This window comes from Protomyctophum bolini, assembly GCF_963924005.1.
Source record: "Protomyctophum bolini genome assembly, chromosome: 16".
In the NCBI taxonomy this organism is placed as follows: domain Eukaryota; kingdom Metazoa; phylum Chordata; class Actinopteri; order Myctophiformes; family Myctophidae; genus Protomyctophum; species Protomyctophum bolini.
In genome coordinates, this window is record NC_137877.1 from 26,956,239 (window position 1) to 26,974,433 (window position 18,195).

Sequence of the window (18,195 nt, forward strand, 5' to 3'; positions counted from 1 at the left end):
ATATACTGTATGCCTCTCCGCCTACACATGCACAGTCACAGCACGCACATTTGCACGCACACACACACACACACACACACACACACACACACACACACACACACACACACACACACACACAAGCTGACCTGTCTAAGCTTGCCGCTCCCGACCACACAAACTTTCTATCTGTCCTGATACATACTACTCATCTCCTTTTAATGAATGGAGAGCACATGGAGAACACGCACATCTGTTTCTGGCTTTCATTCCAGGGAAAGTTTCTCTCCAAATGGACACAGGTGTTGCGTGGTGGTTGTGGTATCTGTAGGCTAAGTTAACGAGCACCAAGGGGGTAATTGAGCAGACAATTCAGCAGTCTGTAGAGCACAACCTCCTACAATATCGGTTTAGCGAATATATTGGCCATGTTTTCACAACATTGATACTCGCAATTATGTAGCTGATGTGTCCCATTTTAGGGCGTAGTGTTTTTTTTTATTGTTATTATTATTTTAGATGAACCTCAACCCTTTTGGTTATTGTATAATTTAAGTTAAATCTTCTTTTCATCAGTCAAAACTTAATCGGTGGTCTAAGAAGAAGATAATCGAAGCCAAAGGGCACTAACTACGGGAAAATAAATGTCCGATGATGGGTTTAAAAGTGTTTCAACTGCTCAGCCAAAATTACGAAGGCTAATTTCACCTTCGGGATACACAAATAAGTCAGTGTGTCTGTAGGCCAAAATACATCTCTTGTGTGTACTTGACGTCTGTTGTCTTGTTGTGTGTTTCAGACCACGAGGAGGTGTGCACGACCAGCGAGGGGGTGATGTACCGCGTTGGAGACCAGTGGGACAAACGCCACGAAGTCCTGGGTCACATGATGCGATGCACTTGCGTCGGCAACGGACGAGGAGAGTGGAACTGCGTTGCCTACTCTCAGCTTAAAGGTGTGTAACAGAGAAAGGACATTCAGAAGGAGCAAAACTAAGCAAAAAGGAGGCTGTGTCAACTCTGTCAAGAGGAGCATGCTTTTTATGTGTCTGGTCTCTTCATTTGCAATTGATATTAGTTATTCTGGTAACTCGCGTGTCAAAGGTCAAACTCGAGCTAGCCCACCAGCTGTTTAATGGCATTAAACAGCTGTATGCAATGCACGACAACAGACATCATGCTGTACACCTGGAAGGATGCACAATTAACATGCTGCATGTTAATGTGTGTGTGTGTGTGTGTGTGTGTGTGTGTGTGTGTGTGTGTGTGTGTGTGTGTGTGTGTGTGTGTGTGTGCATGTGCATGTGCGTGTGCGTGTGTGGTTTTGTTTCCTCCTCTAGACCAGTGCATTGTGGACGGTCTGACCTATGAGGTGAACCAGACGTTCACCAAACATCACGAGGAAGGCTACACCATGAACTGCACGTGTTTTGGACAGGGCCGTGGTCGCTGGAAGTGCGACGCCATTGGTGGGTCCCTTTCGCCTTCATTAACGAATTAAGATAAACCTGATTTTAATGAATCCGTAATTAGCTGAATGAAAAAAAAAAAACACTTCTCCGCACAGTAAAATTAATAAAAAAAGTAAGATTTTTATTTTATCCCTTTCATAAACATTTAATATTTGTGCAGAATTGACTGACTTTATTTACACTTATTTAACATTTAAGGCAATGGTTTAGTTTTTCCCCAGTCTGATCGGCAATAGGTAGGCTAATCGTTAATTTAGGCAGCAGGCTACTTCATCTGGTCCTAAATTCCTGTCAGTGTGGGTCCCTGCCACGTTGTATTGCATTGAACGGTTTCACGTGACTCTGTTTTCATCTCTGGCTGATCACAGACCAGTGCCAGGAGCCTGAGACCAGAGCCTTCTACCAAATTGGAGAGTCCTGGGATAAGGTCATCCATGGGATCATGTACAAATGCTACTGCTATGGCAACGGAATCGGAGAGCTCAGCTGTGAGCCTCAGCAGCACTTGCATGGTAAGGAATCAAGGCCGTTTTGATTGATTGAATGAATACTTCCAGATTCTACATTAGCCTATGTTTTCTGAAAAACCTATGTTTTTATCAGTGATTTATCAGTGATGCTCAAACCTTTTCATGTCAAGCACCCCGAAAATGATATGTATTCGGACGCCGACCCCCATCTGAAAAGGTTTTGCACCCAGAAGCAAACATTTGAGTTCTTTGGAAAACGTAGGCTACGGTTCTGGTGGGCTACACGGCTAATTTAATCCTACAGTTACTACGGTTCTGATTTTTCAAAAATAGCAGATCTTCAAGCTTGTATGAGCTTGTATATCTGCTAACTTTCAACAGCTAAAGTTTAAAATTATGGTTAACGTGGTTACACGCTAAGGTAACACAGATGCGTTCCAGGTCTTAACAGTTTGCACATAGTACAGTGATTATACAATGGTGCTAAAAGGATAACACAGTTTCTATTGTGGTCCTGTGTATTCAATTCATACATTATGAGCATTTAGGAATGCACAGACACACAGGCACAGGGGCAAGGTTAATGGGTGCGGTCCTATAGGGCGTGTTTGTTTTGGGACCCATCATAGCTTAGGTTGAGCTTTAGCCTCTGGGTGGATGATAGAATGGAACAATAGTCAAATGAGATTTTTTTCTTTTACTTAATAATAATAAAGAATGATAATAATAATAATAATAACATTCAGGTCCAATGTCCTAAGATCACGTGCGTGCGTGCGTGCGTGCGTGAGTGAGTGCGTGCGTGCGTGCACACAAGCACACACATCCACACACGTTCACTATTGTGTGAAAGTGACAGCAATTAAGCCATTAAAATCTTTGTGAAGGCCTGTTTTCTGTGCTACTACTGGTTGTAAAATAAGACAACATTACAATTTGTTAAAGCGAAGTGGGGTTTCTTTAAGCCACTTTGAAAACGAGACGCCTTGACTTTGATGTGAAAGAGAGGGAGGTGGGAGGGCTGTTATTTCCTCCTTGTTCAAATATACCCCCCACTCTGAGCCTTTGTTCTTGCTACCATGTGGTGTTACCCCTGTATTATTGCCACAGCTGTACAGAGCACCCTTAAACACGCACGCACACACACACACACACACACACACACACACACACACACACACACACACACACACACACACACACACAAACACGTCCGTTCTGCTTCACATCAAAGTCAAGTGGAGTTGAAGGATGCAGGTATTCCTGCATGTGTATGGTAAGAAAGTGCTGTGTGTGTGTGTGTGTGTGTGTGTGTGTGTGTGTGTGTGTGTGTGTTTACCACTTGTCCAGAGATCTCCTTCCAGACTCTTTCTTGTTTTGTTTTCTAGCAGCCTACTCTATATTCTCTACATTCAGTGGTATTACAACCTAGAACTTTATTCTGAACCAGGGTGCAATTTGTTCTAATTTGCAGCAATCTGATTTGTAAGGCGGGTTGTTTACTTCCTTGATTTCCTCTTTTGTTCTGATCTCCACACTGCACAAAACAGTGGGCCTCGTTGGGTACTTGACTTATAATACAGTAGACACTTTGTTTAACGGCACTTATTGCCAGTTGCCACACCCCCTGGGGTGGGAATGCTTTCAATCAGGAGAGTGTGCCCTTACCATGACACGTGTCTGGCAAGGCTTTGGCATGATTTAATTGGGGTTGAGGCCGAAAATCACTGCAGCTTCAAACTTCTGCCTAGCCCATGTTCAACTGTCTGCTCTGTCAGAAGGTAGCTCCCAGCTAAGCATGGTACAACTGTCTGCTCTGTCAGAAGGTACGTAGCTCCCAGGGAAGCAGGGTTCCACATCCACACTGCAAACAGCGTTAGGTTTGACAAGTCTTACGTAAAGGAATGTTTGAACTGTTCCCTGCTCGCTCTCTGTGCGTGTGCACGCCTGTGCGTGCGTTTGTATCTATATCTTGAAAACAGGTTGACAGGAGATATAGCATTTAGTTAAAATGTAGGACAACACTCTGCCATAGGACTATAATAGCATGCAGCCGTGAACTTGCTCTTTGTGTGTGTGTGTGTGTGTGTGCATGCATGCATGCGTGCGCCATGCGCGCACACACGTGTGACTATGCACAGGGCATGCTAAAATTTAAGGACAGCATAGCATGGCTCCAACCTCGAAGTCGGTGGGGTTTCCCTTAAAAGGCAACACAAGTCGAGGACATTTTGCTAGTTTTTCAATTTCAGGTTTAGATTTGACGAGATAAGGTCTCCAGATGAGAAAGTATATTGTTTGTTTTCTTTCCTTTCCCCCTGCCTGGGGTATATTTACACACCAGTGGTGCATATTTCCTCAACAAAGACTCCCGTGCGTGTCTTTCTGCATGCAACTAGTACACTTGTTTGTTTATATACCTGTGTTTGCGCGCCCCTACTCTGCATGGACGTACTTGCGCACTGCTGCGTATCCATTTGCATATAGCATCTGATTCTCTGTAACCCTAAACCCCATCAGTGGCCCGTGGGGCTGTAATAGGCAGTAATAGTTCCCAGATTGTTTTTGAGGCCTGCATATCTGCTAGCGACTTCTGGTTAACCGAGCCACTTGCTCAGAACCTTTGATTACAGCCTTTCTGTTTGGAAAAGTGGGTTGTAGACCACAGTTCTTTCTAGTAGCTAGCCGTTTCTATCAGCATGGCTTAAGCCAGTAGTCTGTTTGCCATATGACTTGTGTATATATTGTAAAAAAAAACGTAATAGAAAAGAAAAAGTAATTGGATTATTCACTTGAGGAAACATGGATGTTCAGACTCTGTGGATGTGATTGTGGTTGATGTGATTTTTGTGTTAAAAAAAAATCATTGTTTATCTGAAACCGAGGGCTCTAAAGTGACCGCTTATCCAAACGACTATGAATCATGGTTGTGAAATAAATGAGATATTGAGATAGCTTATTCAACTAGTTATGCTCTCTGTAGTAACGCTTCTTTTTCCAATTACACTGTCAAAACGGGTACATAAAACCAAATGAAGTACGGCCTGTTGCAGGAACGCTGCATAGACACTTTCCTCAAAACGTGGCGGAGCGTTTACAGAGAACATTTAGGAAAAGGGTGAAAGAGAAGGTAAGAGGAGTGGAGAAATGCTCTGGACCTTTTCCCCTCAAGCTGTTGAAAACCGGAGAGGAATCTCTCAGGGATGTGTCAGTTTTTTCTCTCCCTGCGACTGCTCCTATGAACATAGTGCTGGGCAGTGGACACTTGACACTCCAACAGCTCATGGTAAATAAGGGAAAGCGTGATTGCCTTTTAGACACGGAAATGTCTTCCATCTAAAATAAATTTAGAATATCAACCTAGTATCATTATGTTTGTTGGTCCGGAGTTTTGTAGGTACCAGAGTATTCTTATAGTTACATGTCTTCCAGGGTGTTAACTCTGAAAGTGTAAAGATTCACCTGACGTACATTAACAGCTGAAAGCTTGAGGGGATATTTATTGTAGTGGAGTCAAACCATTTTAATGCAAAGTTTTCAGTTTTACACAAACATAATCATATTGTAGGATGTACAGCAGGGGTGTCCAAACCTTTTTCAAAGGGGGCCAGATTAGAAAATATGAAAACACCCAAGGGCCAACTACTATCATAATGTACTTTTGGACCATAAAGTCACATACAAATGCATTGCATTTCAACAAGCTGTGAACATTTAATTTATATATTTAGTCTTTCATGACTGGGGCTGGGCCCACATTAAACTAGAGTTCTCAATTCCTGCCCAAAACAATTATCTCTGGAACGGAAGGTCCAATCTGCTCAGTTTAAAGGTTGTTGGATGCGTAACTTTGACGACATTAAGCACGTTTGATTGGTGGGCCAGTGCTGCGTGCCAGAGTTTGGACCCCACTGATGTACAGTATGCTCTTAATGCAGTGCTACATTTTTCTTTCACTCATGTTTCTCTGTGTCTCAACTCTTTGCCCCGTATCATTTTGGTTGTCCTGTTCTGCATACCCAGTTACATGTACATTGTCTCGTTCTCAGGGGGCCACCGTCCCGTCCAGGTGATCATAACAGAGTCTGGCAACCAGCCTGACTCCCACCCTATCCAGTGGAATGCCCCGTCCTCTGCCCACATCACCCAGTACATCCTCAAATGGAGACACGTGAGTCTATCCAGAGCCTCTTTTTCCAGGTGTAATTAGGGCTGTCATGAATCATGATTACAAATTTCATGAATCAAATTTCATGAATCATGATTCAAATTTAACTTGACGATTCATTGTCACACAAATAATTGCGTTTAACGATTTAATTGTGTTTTTTGCATTGAACATTGGAACGTTACAATTTGTATTTAGAACTGTTTGCCTTTTTGGCTTCGTAATCACAAATTGCACAGGGCAGATATGAAAAAATAACTAAAATAATATACAAAGAAATCACAAACACATTTAATAATAATAGAAAAAAAAATCTTTACAAAATAGCGGAAATAGTTGATTAACAAGCTACAACAAGTGACAGGTTTATACTATATTGTAACGTTAAAAACACCAATTTTATCCCCTCTCTATGTTGTGTCTTAAACTCTTTCTTCTACTCCCTCCCAATTCCTTCTTTACGTCTCTCATTCGACTAACAGAAGAACACAAATACTCCATGGAGAGAGGTGATGATCCCTGGCCATCTCCACTCCTACACCATCTCCGGCCTCAAGCCTGGCATCACCTACGAGGGTCAGCTGATCAGCGTGCTGCGCTACGGACGCCGCGAAGTCACACGCTTCGACTTCACCACCACCTACGGCTCACGTGAGTACACGGAGCAGAATGGAAGTATCAGTGGGATTTTACTCAGACACCTGTCTGGCTTGGTTTTGCATTTTTCTTTCTTTATTTTTTTATTTTTTTTACTAGATAATAGTTCACCCAATTTCTTTGGAATTTGGAATATCCATGGAATTCATGGATATTGTTTTTGTCACATTCCTAAGCCAATAATTTGATGACCAGCAGTGGTTCCCTATGGAGACACAAATACTCTCATTTGTGTCTCCATATAGATTATAGGGAGCTGGTCATCAAATGATTGTCTTAGGAATGTGATAAAAACATGGGGGGAGTAATCAATAGAGGGAAAAATGACATTTTGTGTCTCAGGTTTGAAAGGTGGTTACATTAGTATATCGCTGCTATAACCACTACTGTCAAGATGACAGCATGTCATGTTGTGATGCGTTGTGAGCTGATACAGTAGATCGCTTATATTCGGTGAAGAGAATTAGGGCCCTATTTTCATCAGTGCCCTAAAGTGCATAAATTGTGTTCATCAGTGCGAAATGTTTTTCAAAATAGTAAAAAAAATCAAAAAGGCAAAGGCAAAGAAGTTTAGGGATAGGGGTAAGGCACTGATGAAAAGGGGGATAAAATGATGGGGTCAATATAGCCCTTGGGAGGCCCCACTTTGTCTCCAGAGGCACTCAAAACTCCACAGACCGTTTTGTGTTTTAATGTTCTACTAGTCTATTTGATCATACTACAGCGTCACACAAAACCATCAACATTCTTTCCTACTTTATATTTGAATCCTGAAAAGGTTTGGTTTATGTGACCAACAAGAAACTCTAAAACCCTCTCTTGTTTGCAGTGGCTACATCAGAGGGAGAGACCACCCCGCCCCCCGCGGTGGTGGACATCTCGGAGTCGGTGACCGAGATCACCTCCAGCAGCTTCGTCATCTCCTGGGTGTCGGCGTCGGACACCGTGTCTGGCTTCAGGGTGGAGTATGAGCTCACCGAAGGGGGACAGGGAACAGGACAGTCCATGGTGCTGGGTTAGTACACGCACAGGACACACACACACACACATGCACACATACACACATACACACACACACACACACACACACACACACACACACACACACACACACACACACACACACACACACACACTTTCTCTCGCTCACACAGTAAAGTCCTGTTAAGTTAATTCCAACAGAAGAACTAACGCAAGACAGCAATGTCTGGAAATATTTTAATTACAGACACGTACTGTAGCGTTCCAGAACGAGTGTTGGAAATAACAGGCTTTGGATGATTTAGACCTGACTTATACTAGTCGCAATAGCCATAGACTGGCTATTTTCACATCGCCTTAAACATGCATAGTGACGCATTACTTTACCTGGACATACACTCAGGTCTGGTGTATGTCCTCTCTTTTTTCTCAGTCGTGTTTTTAGATACAACGGGAACACTTGGGATTCCCTTCTCGCGTACCAGTGGCACATGGACCGGTGGTTGGGAACCTCTGGTCTACAGCAACCACACTAAATATAACATGTACCATATGAATACTTTAGACATGTGTTTGTAGTCCCCCAAAACCCCAATAAAAAAAACACTGACAAATCATGGTTGACTGATGTATCGTTTTGTCTCCTATCAGACCTGCCACGTACGTCCACCTCGGTGAACATCAACGAGCTTCTCCCCGGGAGGAAGTATACAGTGAACGTGTACGAAGTCACAGGCGAAGGAGAGAACAACCTCATCCTCACCACCTCACAGACTACTGGTGAGCACACAAACTCACAGCCACGACTCGGTAAGGCAGGGCAACATATCCATGATATCAACGGTATTCTAATCATTATCTAATGTAACGCTAGTGTAATGGAAAGTAGAGAGGCCTTCCTATATATATATATACGCCTTAAGACGAGTATACTCGTCCAAAGCATCAAGCAGGTTTATATGATTGGACGAGTACACTCGTCCTTAGCATCAAATGTGTTAACGGACCAAATTGTTCTCCTACCAAATTGGTCTTCTACTGATTTACAAAAAAAACCCTTCATATTATCGTCACAAGACAATATTAATCGTCAAATATTGATTCAAAAGTATTGTGATATTTGATTTCGTCCATATCGCCCAGGCCTAGTCCTCGTACTCTGCTTTGTCTCTCACTCTTTCTGTCTTCTCTGTCACAGCGCGAGGCTGTGCGTGATTTTGTGAGCTTGTCGATCTGCTATTTCCAGCGAAAGCTTTCCGAGTGCTATAGTACGTGAACTACATCTCTCTCCATGTTGTCTCATAGCTCCGGATGCCATTGTGGACCATGAAGTGGAGGAGGTGGGAGAGACCTCCATTGTGATCAGCTGGGAAAAACCACTGGCTCCCATCACCGGTATGTTTTGCGGCCAGTAGAACCACCGTTGGCCAGGAATTGATGGTGAAAGTGCTCCGTCCAGGTTTTGTGGGCTGCAGCTTATCGATTATCTTCTTAGTGATTATTCTGACAATTACTTTCTCGATTAATGGAATAAAGAAGTTTGCACACTGCTGCATTTTTCGGAAAAACGGTAGAAAAAAAACGGCGCACCCGGAATTCTTTCCGATATTCCATTCTGAAAACGCAGCAGTAGTAGTAATAGTATAACAATGTCCGGCAAAAATAGCAAATCTACAACCATTGTGAGGTTGTAGATCTGCTATTTAGCTAGTTTTTATAATCAATTAAACATATTAATTCCATTAACTGTTGCACCCCTACTGTTTTGGCGTCCAGGCTACCGCGTGGTCTACACACCGTCGCTAGAGGGCGAGAGCACGGAGCTGAACCTCCCCGACACGGCCACCTCGGTGACGCTGGGCGACCTGCGACCCGGCAGGCTGTATAACATCAGCATCTACGCCGTGGAGGACAGCCTGGAGAGCGAGCCTGTGTTTGTGCAGGTCAACACCGCCGGAGACCCGCTGCCAGGTAAGAAGAATGAGACGGAAAGAGTTCCGGGAGCCACTTATGGGTCCCTTTATTTTTTGTTTCCTACATTTTGTTTTTAATAATTATTTCAAAACATAGATTTTTGGGGATGTTTTTTTTTTTTTTAACTATACTACTACTTTTGTAGATCTGCTATTTTCACTAGTTCGGGTGCCAGGCAAATCTCTTCATTTCTCTTTTGGGTCACGAGCTAAAAAGTTTGGGAACCTCTGTTATAGCATATTTGTTTTCATAAGGGTGCGAAGAGATGCGACAAGTCTTTGGACAGGTCAGAACATGTAGCGTGTGTGTGTGTGTGTGTGTGTGTGTGTGTGTGTGTGTGTGTGTGTGTGTGTGTGTGTGTGTGCGTGCGTGCGTGCGCATATGTGCGTAGACTACGTACGTGCGTGCGAGCGGGAGATTCCGGGGGAGGCCCATCCATACGTGTCTTGGCTTTATTTTTCTTTCAGTCTTTACTCTTCTTTCACATTCATCTGGGTGGAAACAGTGACCCGTGGGGCAGCTGTGTTTACACAGTGATTGGGCAATTGTTTAACAGTGACAAAAGACACACATACCATCGTCCATGCCGTTAACAAGTGATACATATTACTTCACCACATGAACCCTGGCATCAGTCCCTATATTCTTCAACAATTATTATTATTATTACCATCCATTTAGATTTTAGAATAATAGCAATGGTAGCTCAACACATTTGTATATAGGGATTAAGTATTCACGTGCCCATGTGTGCACGGTCGGTGCGTACACAGGATGTATACACACTATATAGCTGATGTTTGTCCTGAGTCAGTTAACGTTTGTGCACACTGATGAAGTCTCCTCAGACCAGACAGCCATCTGTTTCGGCCTGACTATAGCTGATGCTGTTGGTGATTTACAAATGATGAACGTATACTAATATCAGTCAGTGTTTTATTGTTTTAATGTTCCAAATCTCTCCATCAGAGGAAAGGAGCTGTCCAATGGAAAAGTGCAGTCACTGAGTTCACAGCTGTAGTGCTCCCGTTCTGTTTGACTGCCGTAAGGTTATGTAAAATCATTCACACTGCCAGGACTCTTGATACTGTAAGGCCAATGGAAACAGATACTGTGTGTGTGTGTGTGTGTGTGTGTGTGTGTGTGTGTGTGTGTGTGTGTGTGTGTGTGTGTACGCACACGCGCGCATGTGCGTTTATGTGTGCGTGTTCTTACAGAACGATGAAATACGACTGTGGTCTGTTTGCATCGGTTGGTATACTGTACGCACGTGGGAGTGTGTGTTGGCATGCACATGTGTGTACGTGTGTGTGTGTGTGTGTGTGTGTGTGTTTGCACTGCCTCGCTGGACGAAGACATACGACCTAGGTAATGTGTGTGCCCGCGGCCGTCTTTGGACAGACTACCAAGTGTTCTCCTGCTGTCTCATGACTGTAGCGGATGATTTACCGTTTGACAAACGGAGTGAGAGAGGAAGGTTAGGCCAAAGAAAGAGTTGATCGTCAGCCCACCCCTCCATTCCAAACGCTTCCAAGTTCTCCCAGCTCTTCTTTACCTCCTGCCTGCTTATCCTCACTTACCCTCTGAGTCTCACTCTCACCAACTCTGTCCCTACTCCCCATGTCTTTCTGTCCCCACTCCCCATGTCTTTCTGTCCCTACTCCCCATGTCTTTCTGTCCCCACTCCCCATGTCTTTCTGTCCCCACTCCCCATGTCTTTCTGTCCCCACTCCCCATGTCTTTCTGTCCCCACTCCCCATGTCTTTCTGTCCCCACTCCCCATGTCTTTCTGTCCCCACTCCCTACTGTGTGGGACGGTAACTTTCCATTATTTTCTTACTGATTATACAGTTGTTTTTTTGTCTTTCTTTTGTATATGAACAAATCGACACAAAACATTACTAACTAGAAAAAGTTCCCCTTGGGGCACAGGTCTCCACCAGGGCAGGTCAGGTTGTGGCATCCTTAGATGGATGGCAATTGGATGATTTGAGGCATTTTGTTCCAAAAATGTGTTTAAATCAATAAAATAATTTAGTTAGATTGACTGTTTTTGTGGGTTTTTCCAGTCAAGAGCGACAGTCAAACAATTGAACATCACTAATCCAAGTACAGCAATGGCGTTACTCGTAACGCGTTACTCCCAACACTAATCACGAGAATATCTTATGTAATATCGATTCAATTAAACAATTAAACAATCAGTCTGTAGTCTGCAACAGCTACCGTATATAATACACTGTTCTATATACATTTTATTGACATTTGAGCACAAATCCCAAAATGTTACTTTTCAGCATACATCGGTTATTATCACTACTTGTGTGATACTCTTCTCTTGTACGATGAAGTAGGGTACTAATTGACAAAGAAACATAAAACTATAAAATACGGAGTTGTAGGGTTCTGCCTGACAGCAACAATATTATATTTGGCAAAGTGTAACTGTCAAATCTGACTGTTCCTCTAGCCTAAGGAGCCATTCCGTTAGTTTGTCAAGGTTTTGCCTGGCCTGTATTTCAAAGCACTGTTGTGAGTCATCTCTGTCTAAACATATACCTCTGCTAAGTTATTACCTCAGCCCATCTCTCTGTCTGTCTCCCGTGGTAGATGATGGCCATGAGCTTTGTGTTAAATTTGTACACGTCTTCTTTTTCTTTTAACCCTTCACGGATTTGACTCCGTCACTCCGTCTTTGTGGACAGCTGAGTGGCATCATAACATGTTATGATGACCTCGCTTCGTCTCCCTCTTAAATCTGTCTGACTTACCTTTTTTATCTGTCTGTGTGTTACTCCCGCTTTTCTTCTCTCTCTCATCTCTCTCTCTCTCCCTCTGGGTTGTTGAGTGCTATGATGTCATGTTATTTTAACCTTGTTCTGTCTGCATATAGCAGCTGTCTGTGTGACTCATACTATGGTTTGGAATGGGTTGATCTATTCTCGAGCTAATAGCTATATGCCATGGTTCAGACAACTCCGTTTATTCAGGTGGTTTTTCACTTTTTTACCTCACCTTTTTAAACAGAACTTTTTTTTACCCTCTCCTCTCCAACCAAATGTCTGTATCATCTAAGTTTTTTGTGTGAGTGTATGTTGTTACTCTGTCCATCTCCTGTTTTTTTCTCCATGCTGAATGAATGGGTTCGTTTGTCTATTACTCATGTTTTCAGCCAGTCATGCCAATACTTGCCATTTTGCCAAGTAATTTTGGGTTGCATTTTAGTTGCTATGCTGCGAAAAACATTCATATCCCAAGTATGGTTTTATGTTAAGGCCTAATGACAGATCCATGACCGTGAGTCAAATTAGGAGGTGGTCTGTCTGTGCCCTGAGACACTCAAAAAGAGAACCGCGATCTGAACGAGTGAAGAGCTTTTGGCGCACCCACTTGCATGGCTATCCGTTTACACTTACAGCAGAGTGTCTGATGATGGTGACTGAGTGATGTGACTGTTTTACGTCCACAGAGGAAGTCGTCGCCCCCACAGACCTGCAGTTTTACGAGGTGTCCGACGGCAAGATCGCGGTGACCTGGTCGGGGCCGGAAAACGACATGTCGGGCTACCGAGTGACGGTGGTACCCGTGGACGAGAGCGGAGCGCCCCAGACGGAGATGACGTTGCCCATCGTTCAGAACTCCTACGTCGAAGTGTCTCATCTGGAGCCCGGAACCGTGTACCGCTTTAACATCTACAGGATCCACGACGGAGAGGAGAGTGTGCCACTGGTCGGGGAGCACGCTACCAGTGAGTTGACTCATGCAAATAGAGCATACACGGCAGTTCACATGAGTACATGCATACGCCCCCGTCAGACACTGACCCACACAAAATAATTACTCTTAGGGTCGCTGGCATGCACACTGCTGCGTTTTCGGACCTGAATATCGGAGGGAATTTCTTTTTTTTTGCCGTTTTTCCAAAAAACGCACTGGTCACTGGGCCTAATCCGGAGAACGCAGCAGTGTGCAAGCTCCTTTACAGTGATTCCATCCATCCATCCATCTTGGTCCGCTTATCTGGAGTTGGGGTTGCGGAGGTATCAGTTCCAGCAGAGAATCCCAGACTCCCCTTTTCCCCTGGTAACATTAATCAACTCTAATTGGGGAATGTCAAGGCATTTCAAGGCCAGTATGGAGATATAATGCTCGACCTGGTCCTTGGTCTGCCCTGTGGTTCTTCCCAGCCGGGGCGTGCCTGGAAAACCTCCCTAGGGAGGCATCCGTTATTTGCCCGAACCACTTCAACTGGCTCCGTTCCACACACAGGAGAAGCAGCTCTATTTCAAGTATCTCGTGGATGACTGAGCGTCTTACCCTATCCCTAAGGGAGACGCTAGCCACCCTGCTGAGACAACTCATTTAGTCTGCTTGTATCTGTGATCATGTTCTTTTAGCCATGACTCACATTTCACCTTTTTGTTTGATATGCATTAGGCCACGGACAACCGTTTAAAGGGATGTTTCACTTTCATCGTACTGAATCGCTCGATTCAGTATTTAGTTATTTGATATTCATTTTAGCTGCCTCGCCTCCTTCCTATACAAATCCATTGTAACTTCAAACTCATTTTAACCATGATAGATTAATCGAAAAACACCCAACCTTTTTCTGGTGACTGATATTGTCCATCTAATTACGTGAGGGGGCCGTGTTTTTTCATCTACTGTTTTCACATATTTTGAATAATTGTTTTGGAAAAGAAGCGCCTAGTACAGCAGGAGGACGGAGGAGACAAAAAAAAATCTAAAAGAATATAACAATATTATTAACAATATTACTCAAATATATTAATTTGAGTAAGTAAGTAACATCTGAGTACCGTACTTTTTTCTACCACTGCTAAATAGGACCGTCAACATTTTCTCTCTCCTTCCAGAGCCCGACGCTCCCACGGACATCCACTTCGCCAACGTGACGGAGGACAGCGCCGTGATGCTGTGGTTCGTCCCGCGCGCCAAGATCAGCGGCTACCGCCTGTTCCTCACCGTGGAGGGCTCCAGCAGCCCCAAGCAGCTGCGGCTGCCCGCGCGCCTCTCCCAGTACACCCTCCTGAACCTGAGGCCCGACACCACCTACTCCGCTACGCTGCACGCCGAGCAGGACAACACGCTCAGCGAGGGAGAGACCGCCGTGTTCACCACCAGTGAGTGTTGATGGGCTCACCCACGCAGTCGCACGCACGCACGCACACACACACACACACACACACACACACACACACACACACACACACACACACACACACACACACACACACATGAACACAGTAAGTGTTACCTCACAGAGTGTGCTTGTTCAACGTGAGTTGGGACAGGATTTGACTATACGGCACCCGTTAGATGCGACAGGATTTACAATTTATTTTCCCTCCGTTATTTTTGGGGCTTTTTCTGCCTTTATTTTTGATAGAGTAAGCTGCCAGGAAATGGGGGGAGAGAGATGGAGAGTGACACGCAGCAAAGGTGTGAGAAGAACAGCCCTTCCATTACATTTCAATGAGAACGGGATTACCGGGAACGTTGACAAATGGCATGGGCAGAGGATTCCCATTGTGTCAAACGAGTGCCGCATTGGTCAGATTTTGCCCTATATAGTACAACCTGATTGTGAGAATATCTTGGCTTGCTTCAGAACCCAGGGCAGCCCGGATGAGTGGAGTTACACATAGCTCCATGCTGTTGCTTTAGGGACACGGCTTGACAGCAAGAATGGCTTCTTACAGTCTGCTATGAACGCTGTTACAAAATTATTGATTCTTACCACTGTATGTGTCATCAAGTAGAGACGGCCACATTATGTCAAGCGACTGCTAACCTTGTGACTGTGTGTGCACTTTTCCAGACTCGCCCATGGGCAACGCTCCTCGCTTCAGCACTGATGTGACTGATACCTCCATCGTCATCTCCTGGACTCCAGTGCCCCGAATTGGATACAAGGTATGAGTTGTTACATACGTATAGTAATGGCACTGTGTGACCGGGTCTAAACTGGACCCATCAGCACCACATTTTCTGCGAAGGTTGCTATCTATCTATGCATTTCTTCACATTACGTTTTATATACATTTATTTATATTTAACGGCCCTATGTCCTAGAAAGGAAGACGCAAGCCATCATCTTTACCATTGAAAAATGGTTTCAGAGCTTCAGATAATTATGGCGTGCCTTTGAATTTGTGAATTTACTGCTATCTTGAGTTAATCTCAAGCAGAAAGGCGGGATAAAAGAAGCCCCCCTTTTTTTTTACAATGAGCCCACACAGGAAGTGGAGCAGGAACTGCATGTATAAATGTGATTGGTTGGAAGGAGTCCTCCGAGGCTCCCATGTTCCTGGGAAAGCACCGACCCCTCTCTCACCTTTAGCCCCTGGACCCTACTGTGATTGTTTGTGTGCAACCCCCCCCCCCCCCCCCCCCCTTTCTCTCTCTCTCATCTACGGGTATGTGTATATCAGTCTTCTTCCTGTGTGTGTCTGTCTGTTTGTGTGCGTGCATGTCTGTGGGCGCAAGGATTCCTCTTCAGTACTAGCGCTGTTGTACTCATTTGTACTGTGTGTGTGTGTGTGTGCGTGTGTGTGTGCGCGTGCGTGCGTGTGTTTCCCCAGTTGACAGTACATCCTAGCCAAGGCGGCGAGGCCCCCCGGGACGTGACCTCTGACTCAGGAAGTATCTATGTCTCCGGTCTGACTCCGGGGGTGGAGTACACCTACAGCGTCCAGCCGGTCATCAACGGCTACGAGCAAGGCACCCCGATCACACGGCGAGTCGTGACACGTGAGTAATAACTCAATATAGTATGTGACAGGCTTCTGTCAACATGATACGTAACCTTACTTAAGAACAACGCGAATGGCCCTAACAGTGCCACTTTAGGTCACCCAGCGGTATTGCAGCTGTTCGTACTCCAAACAGACAGACAGACAGACATGCACACGCGGCCAGTCGTTAGAGCGGTTAGGTACCGCTCAAAAAGTTGCAAAAAATAGCAGAGATCTACACGCTCAAAGCGTGTCACGATGTGGCATGTTGTGAGCTTGTAGATATCTCTATGTCAGGTAGAAACCACGTAACGTAAAAATGTTCGTTTCTCAGGAAATGAAAAATATTTGTCAGGAATTGAGGAAAACCGCATATTTTTTTTAAATAAAGCAATAGTGCCTCATCAAAGTTGGTATTATGACTTTATATGTTGTCAATTACATGCATGAGAGGGGGAGAGGTGATGGAGTTAGCTGTTTTAGCAGACAGTTTGATGGTCCAATGGAGTTAAGAGGTTTGTTTGAGGTCATAAAACCTAAAAGAAAACCGAAAAATAAATGAAAATGACTCCCTAGTCAAGAATCCTTTAATTTACTACTAATAAGATGTATTAGGCACAACATGGGGACTCCAGGGTTAAGGTGCGTATTAAGAAATGGTTTTAAGTTGGAAGTCGTAAATTAATAGGACTCCCCTGTTCTCCACCTTTTATTTCACCTCATCTTCATCATTTTCATCGTTTGTTTTTCTTTAAATCTCTTTACATTCTCTCCCCTCTGCCCTCCTCCTAACCTAAACCCTCCTCTCTCTCCTTTCTTTAAATCTCTTTACGTTCTCTGCCCTCTGCCCTCCTCCTAACCTTAAACCCTCCTCTCTCTCCAGCCCTCTCCCCTCCCACTGATCTCAATCTGGAGTCTCACCCAGACACTGGAGGACTCACTGTCCAATGGAATGGAGCCAAGACACCAGGTATGCACACATGCATGCACACACACACACACACGCACGCACGCACACACACACACACACACACACACACACACACACACACACACACACACACACACACACACACTCAGAGGAAACACACCAAAGTTGGATACATTATGATTCATACATTTGAAAATGTACACTTGTTTACTCTTGTTACATTACATAACGTTTCTTTCTTTCTTTCTTTCTTTCTTTCCTTCTTTCTTTCTTTCTCAGACATAACTGGCTACAGAGTGACATGCACACCCACCAATGGGCAGCAAGGCAACAGTGTGGAGGAGTTTGTGGAGGCGGGGCATAACTCCTGCACCTTGGACAACCTCAGCCCTGGAGTGGAGTACAACGTCAGTGTGGTGACAGTCAAAGACGACATGGAGAGTGTCCCTGTGTCATCTACCATTACGCCAGGTGAGACATACAGAGAGAGAGAGGTTATAACATGGAGTAGATGTATTGTTTACAGACTGTTGACAGATAAACGTATCCATTAGGAAACCCCAATAAACTAAGGCCCCTATTTTCGCCATGCTATACCCCTTATCCCTAAACTTCTTTGCCTTTTTTACAATTGTTTAAAATTGTTCAACTAGCCGATCTACATTGACACGTTGTGAGCTTGTGGATTGTAGATCAAAAATGTTTTTCAAAATAGGCAAAGAAATGTAGGGATAAGGGGTATAGCACTGCCGAAAATAGAGCCCTAAATGTTTCATTGGCAATTGGCTCTATTTAAAACTATA

The 18,195-nt window shown here is 44.3% G+C and overlaps 1 protein-coding gene across 2 annotated transcripts in view; it reads left to right on the top strand.

The window, feature by feature from the left end:
* Positions 1-18,195, top strand: part of fn1a (fibronectin 1a) — a 51,642-nt gene that overhangs the window by 12,868 nt on the left and 20,579 nt on the right. For both annotated transcript variants that reach the window (XM_080786300.1, XM_080786301.1), the window contains exons 10-24: positions 779-934; positions 1,319-1,447; positions 1,819-1,962; positions 5,970-6,091; positions 6,571-6,739; positions 7,575-7,760; positions 8,378-8,506; positions 9,032-9,121; positions 9,503-9,697; positions 13,170-13,448; positions 14,581-14,847; positions 15,546-15,640; positions 16,309-16,477; positions 17,345-17,431; positions 17,672-17,863. In XM_080786300.1, the coding sequence (XP_080642426.1) occupies positions 779-934; positions 1,319-1,447; positions 1,819-1,962; positions 5,970-6,091; positions 6,571-6,739; positions 7,575-7,760; positions 8,378-8,506; positions 9,032-9,121; positions 9,503-9,697; positions 13,170-13,448; positions 14,581-14,847; positions 15,546-15,640; positions 16,309-16,477; positions 17,345-17,431; positions 17,672-17,863 (2,409 nt within the window). The remainder of the gene's footprint in view (positions 1-778; positions 935-1,318; positions 1,448-1,818; positions 1,963-5,969; positions 6,092-6,570; positions 6,740-7,574; positions 7,761-8,377; positions 8,507-9,031; positions 9,122-9,502; positions 9,698-13,169; positions 13,449-14,580; positions 14,848-15,545; positions 15,641-16,308; positions 16,478-17,344; positions 17,432-17,671; positions 17,864-18,195) is intronic.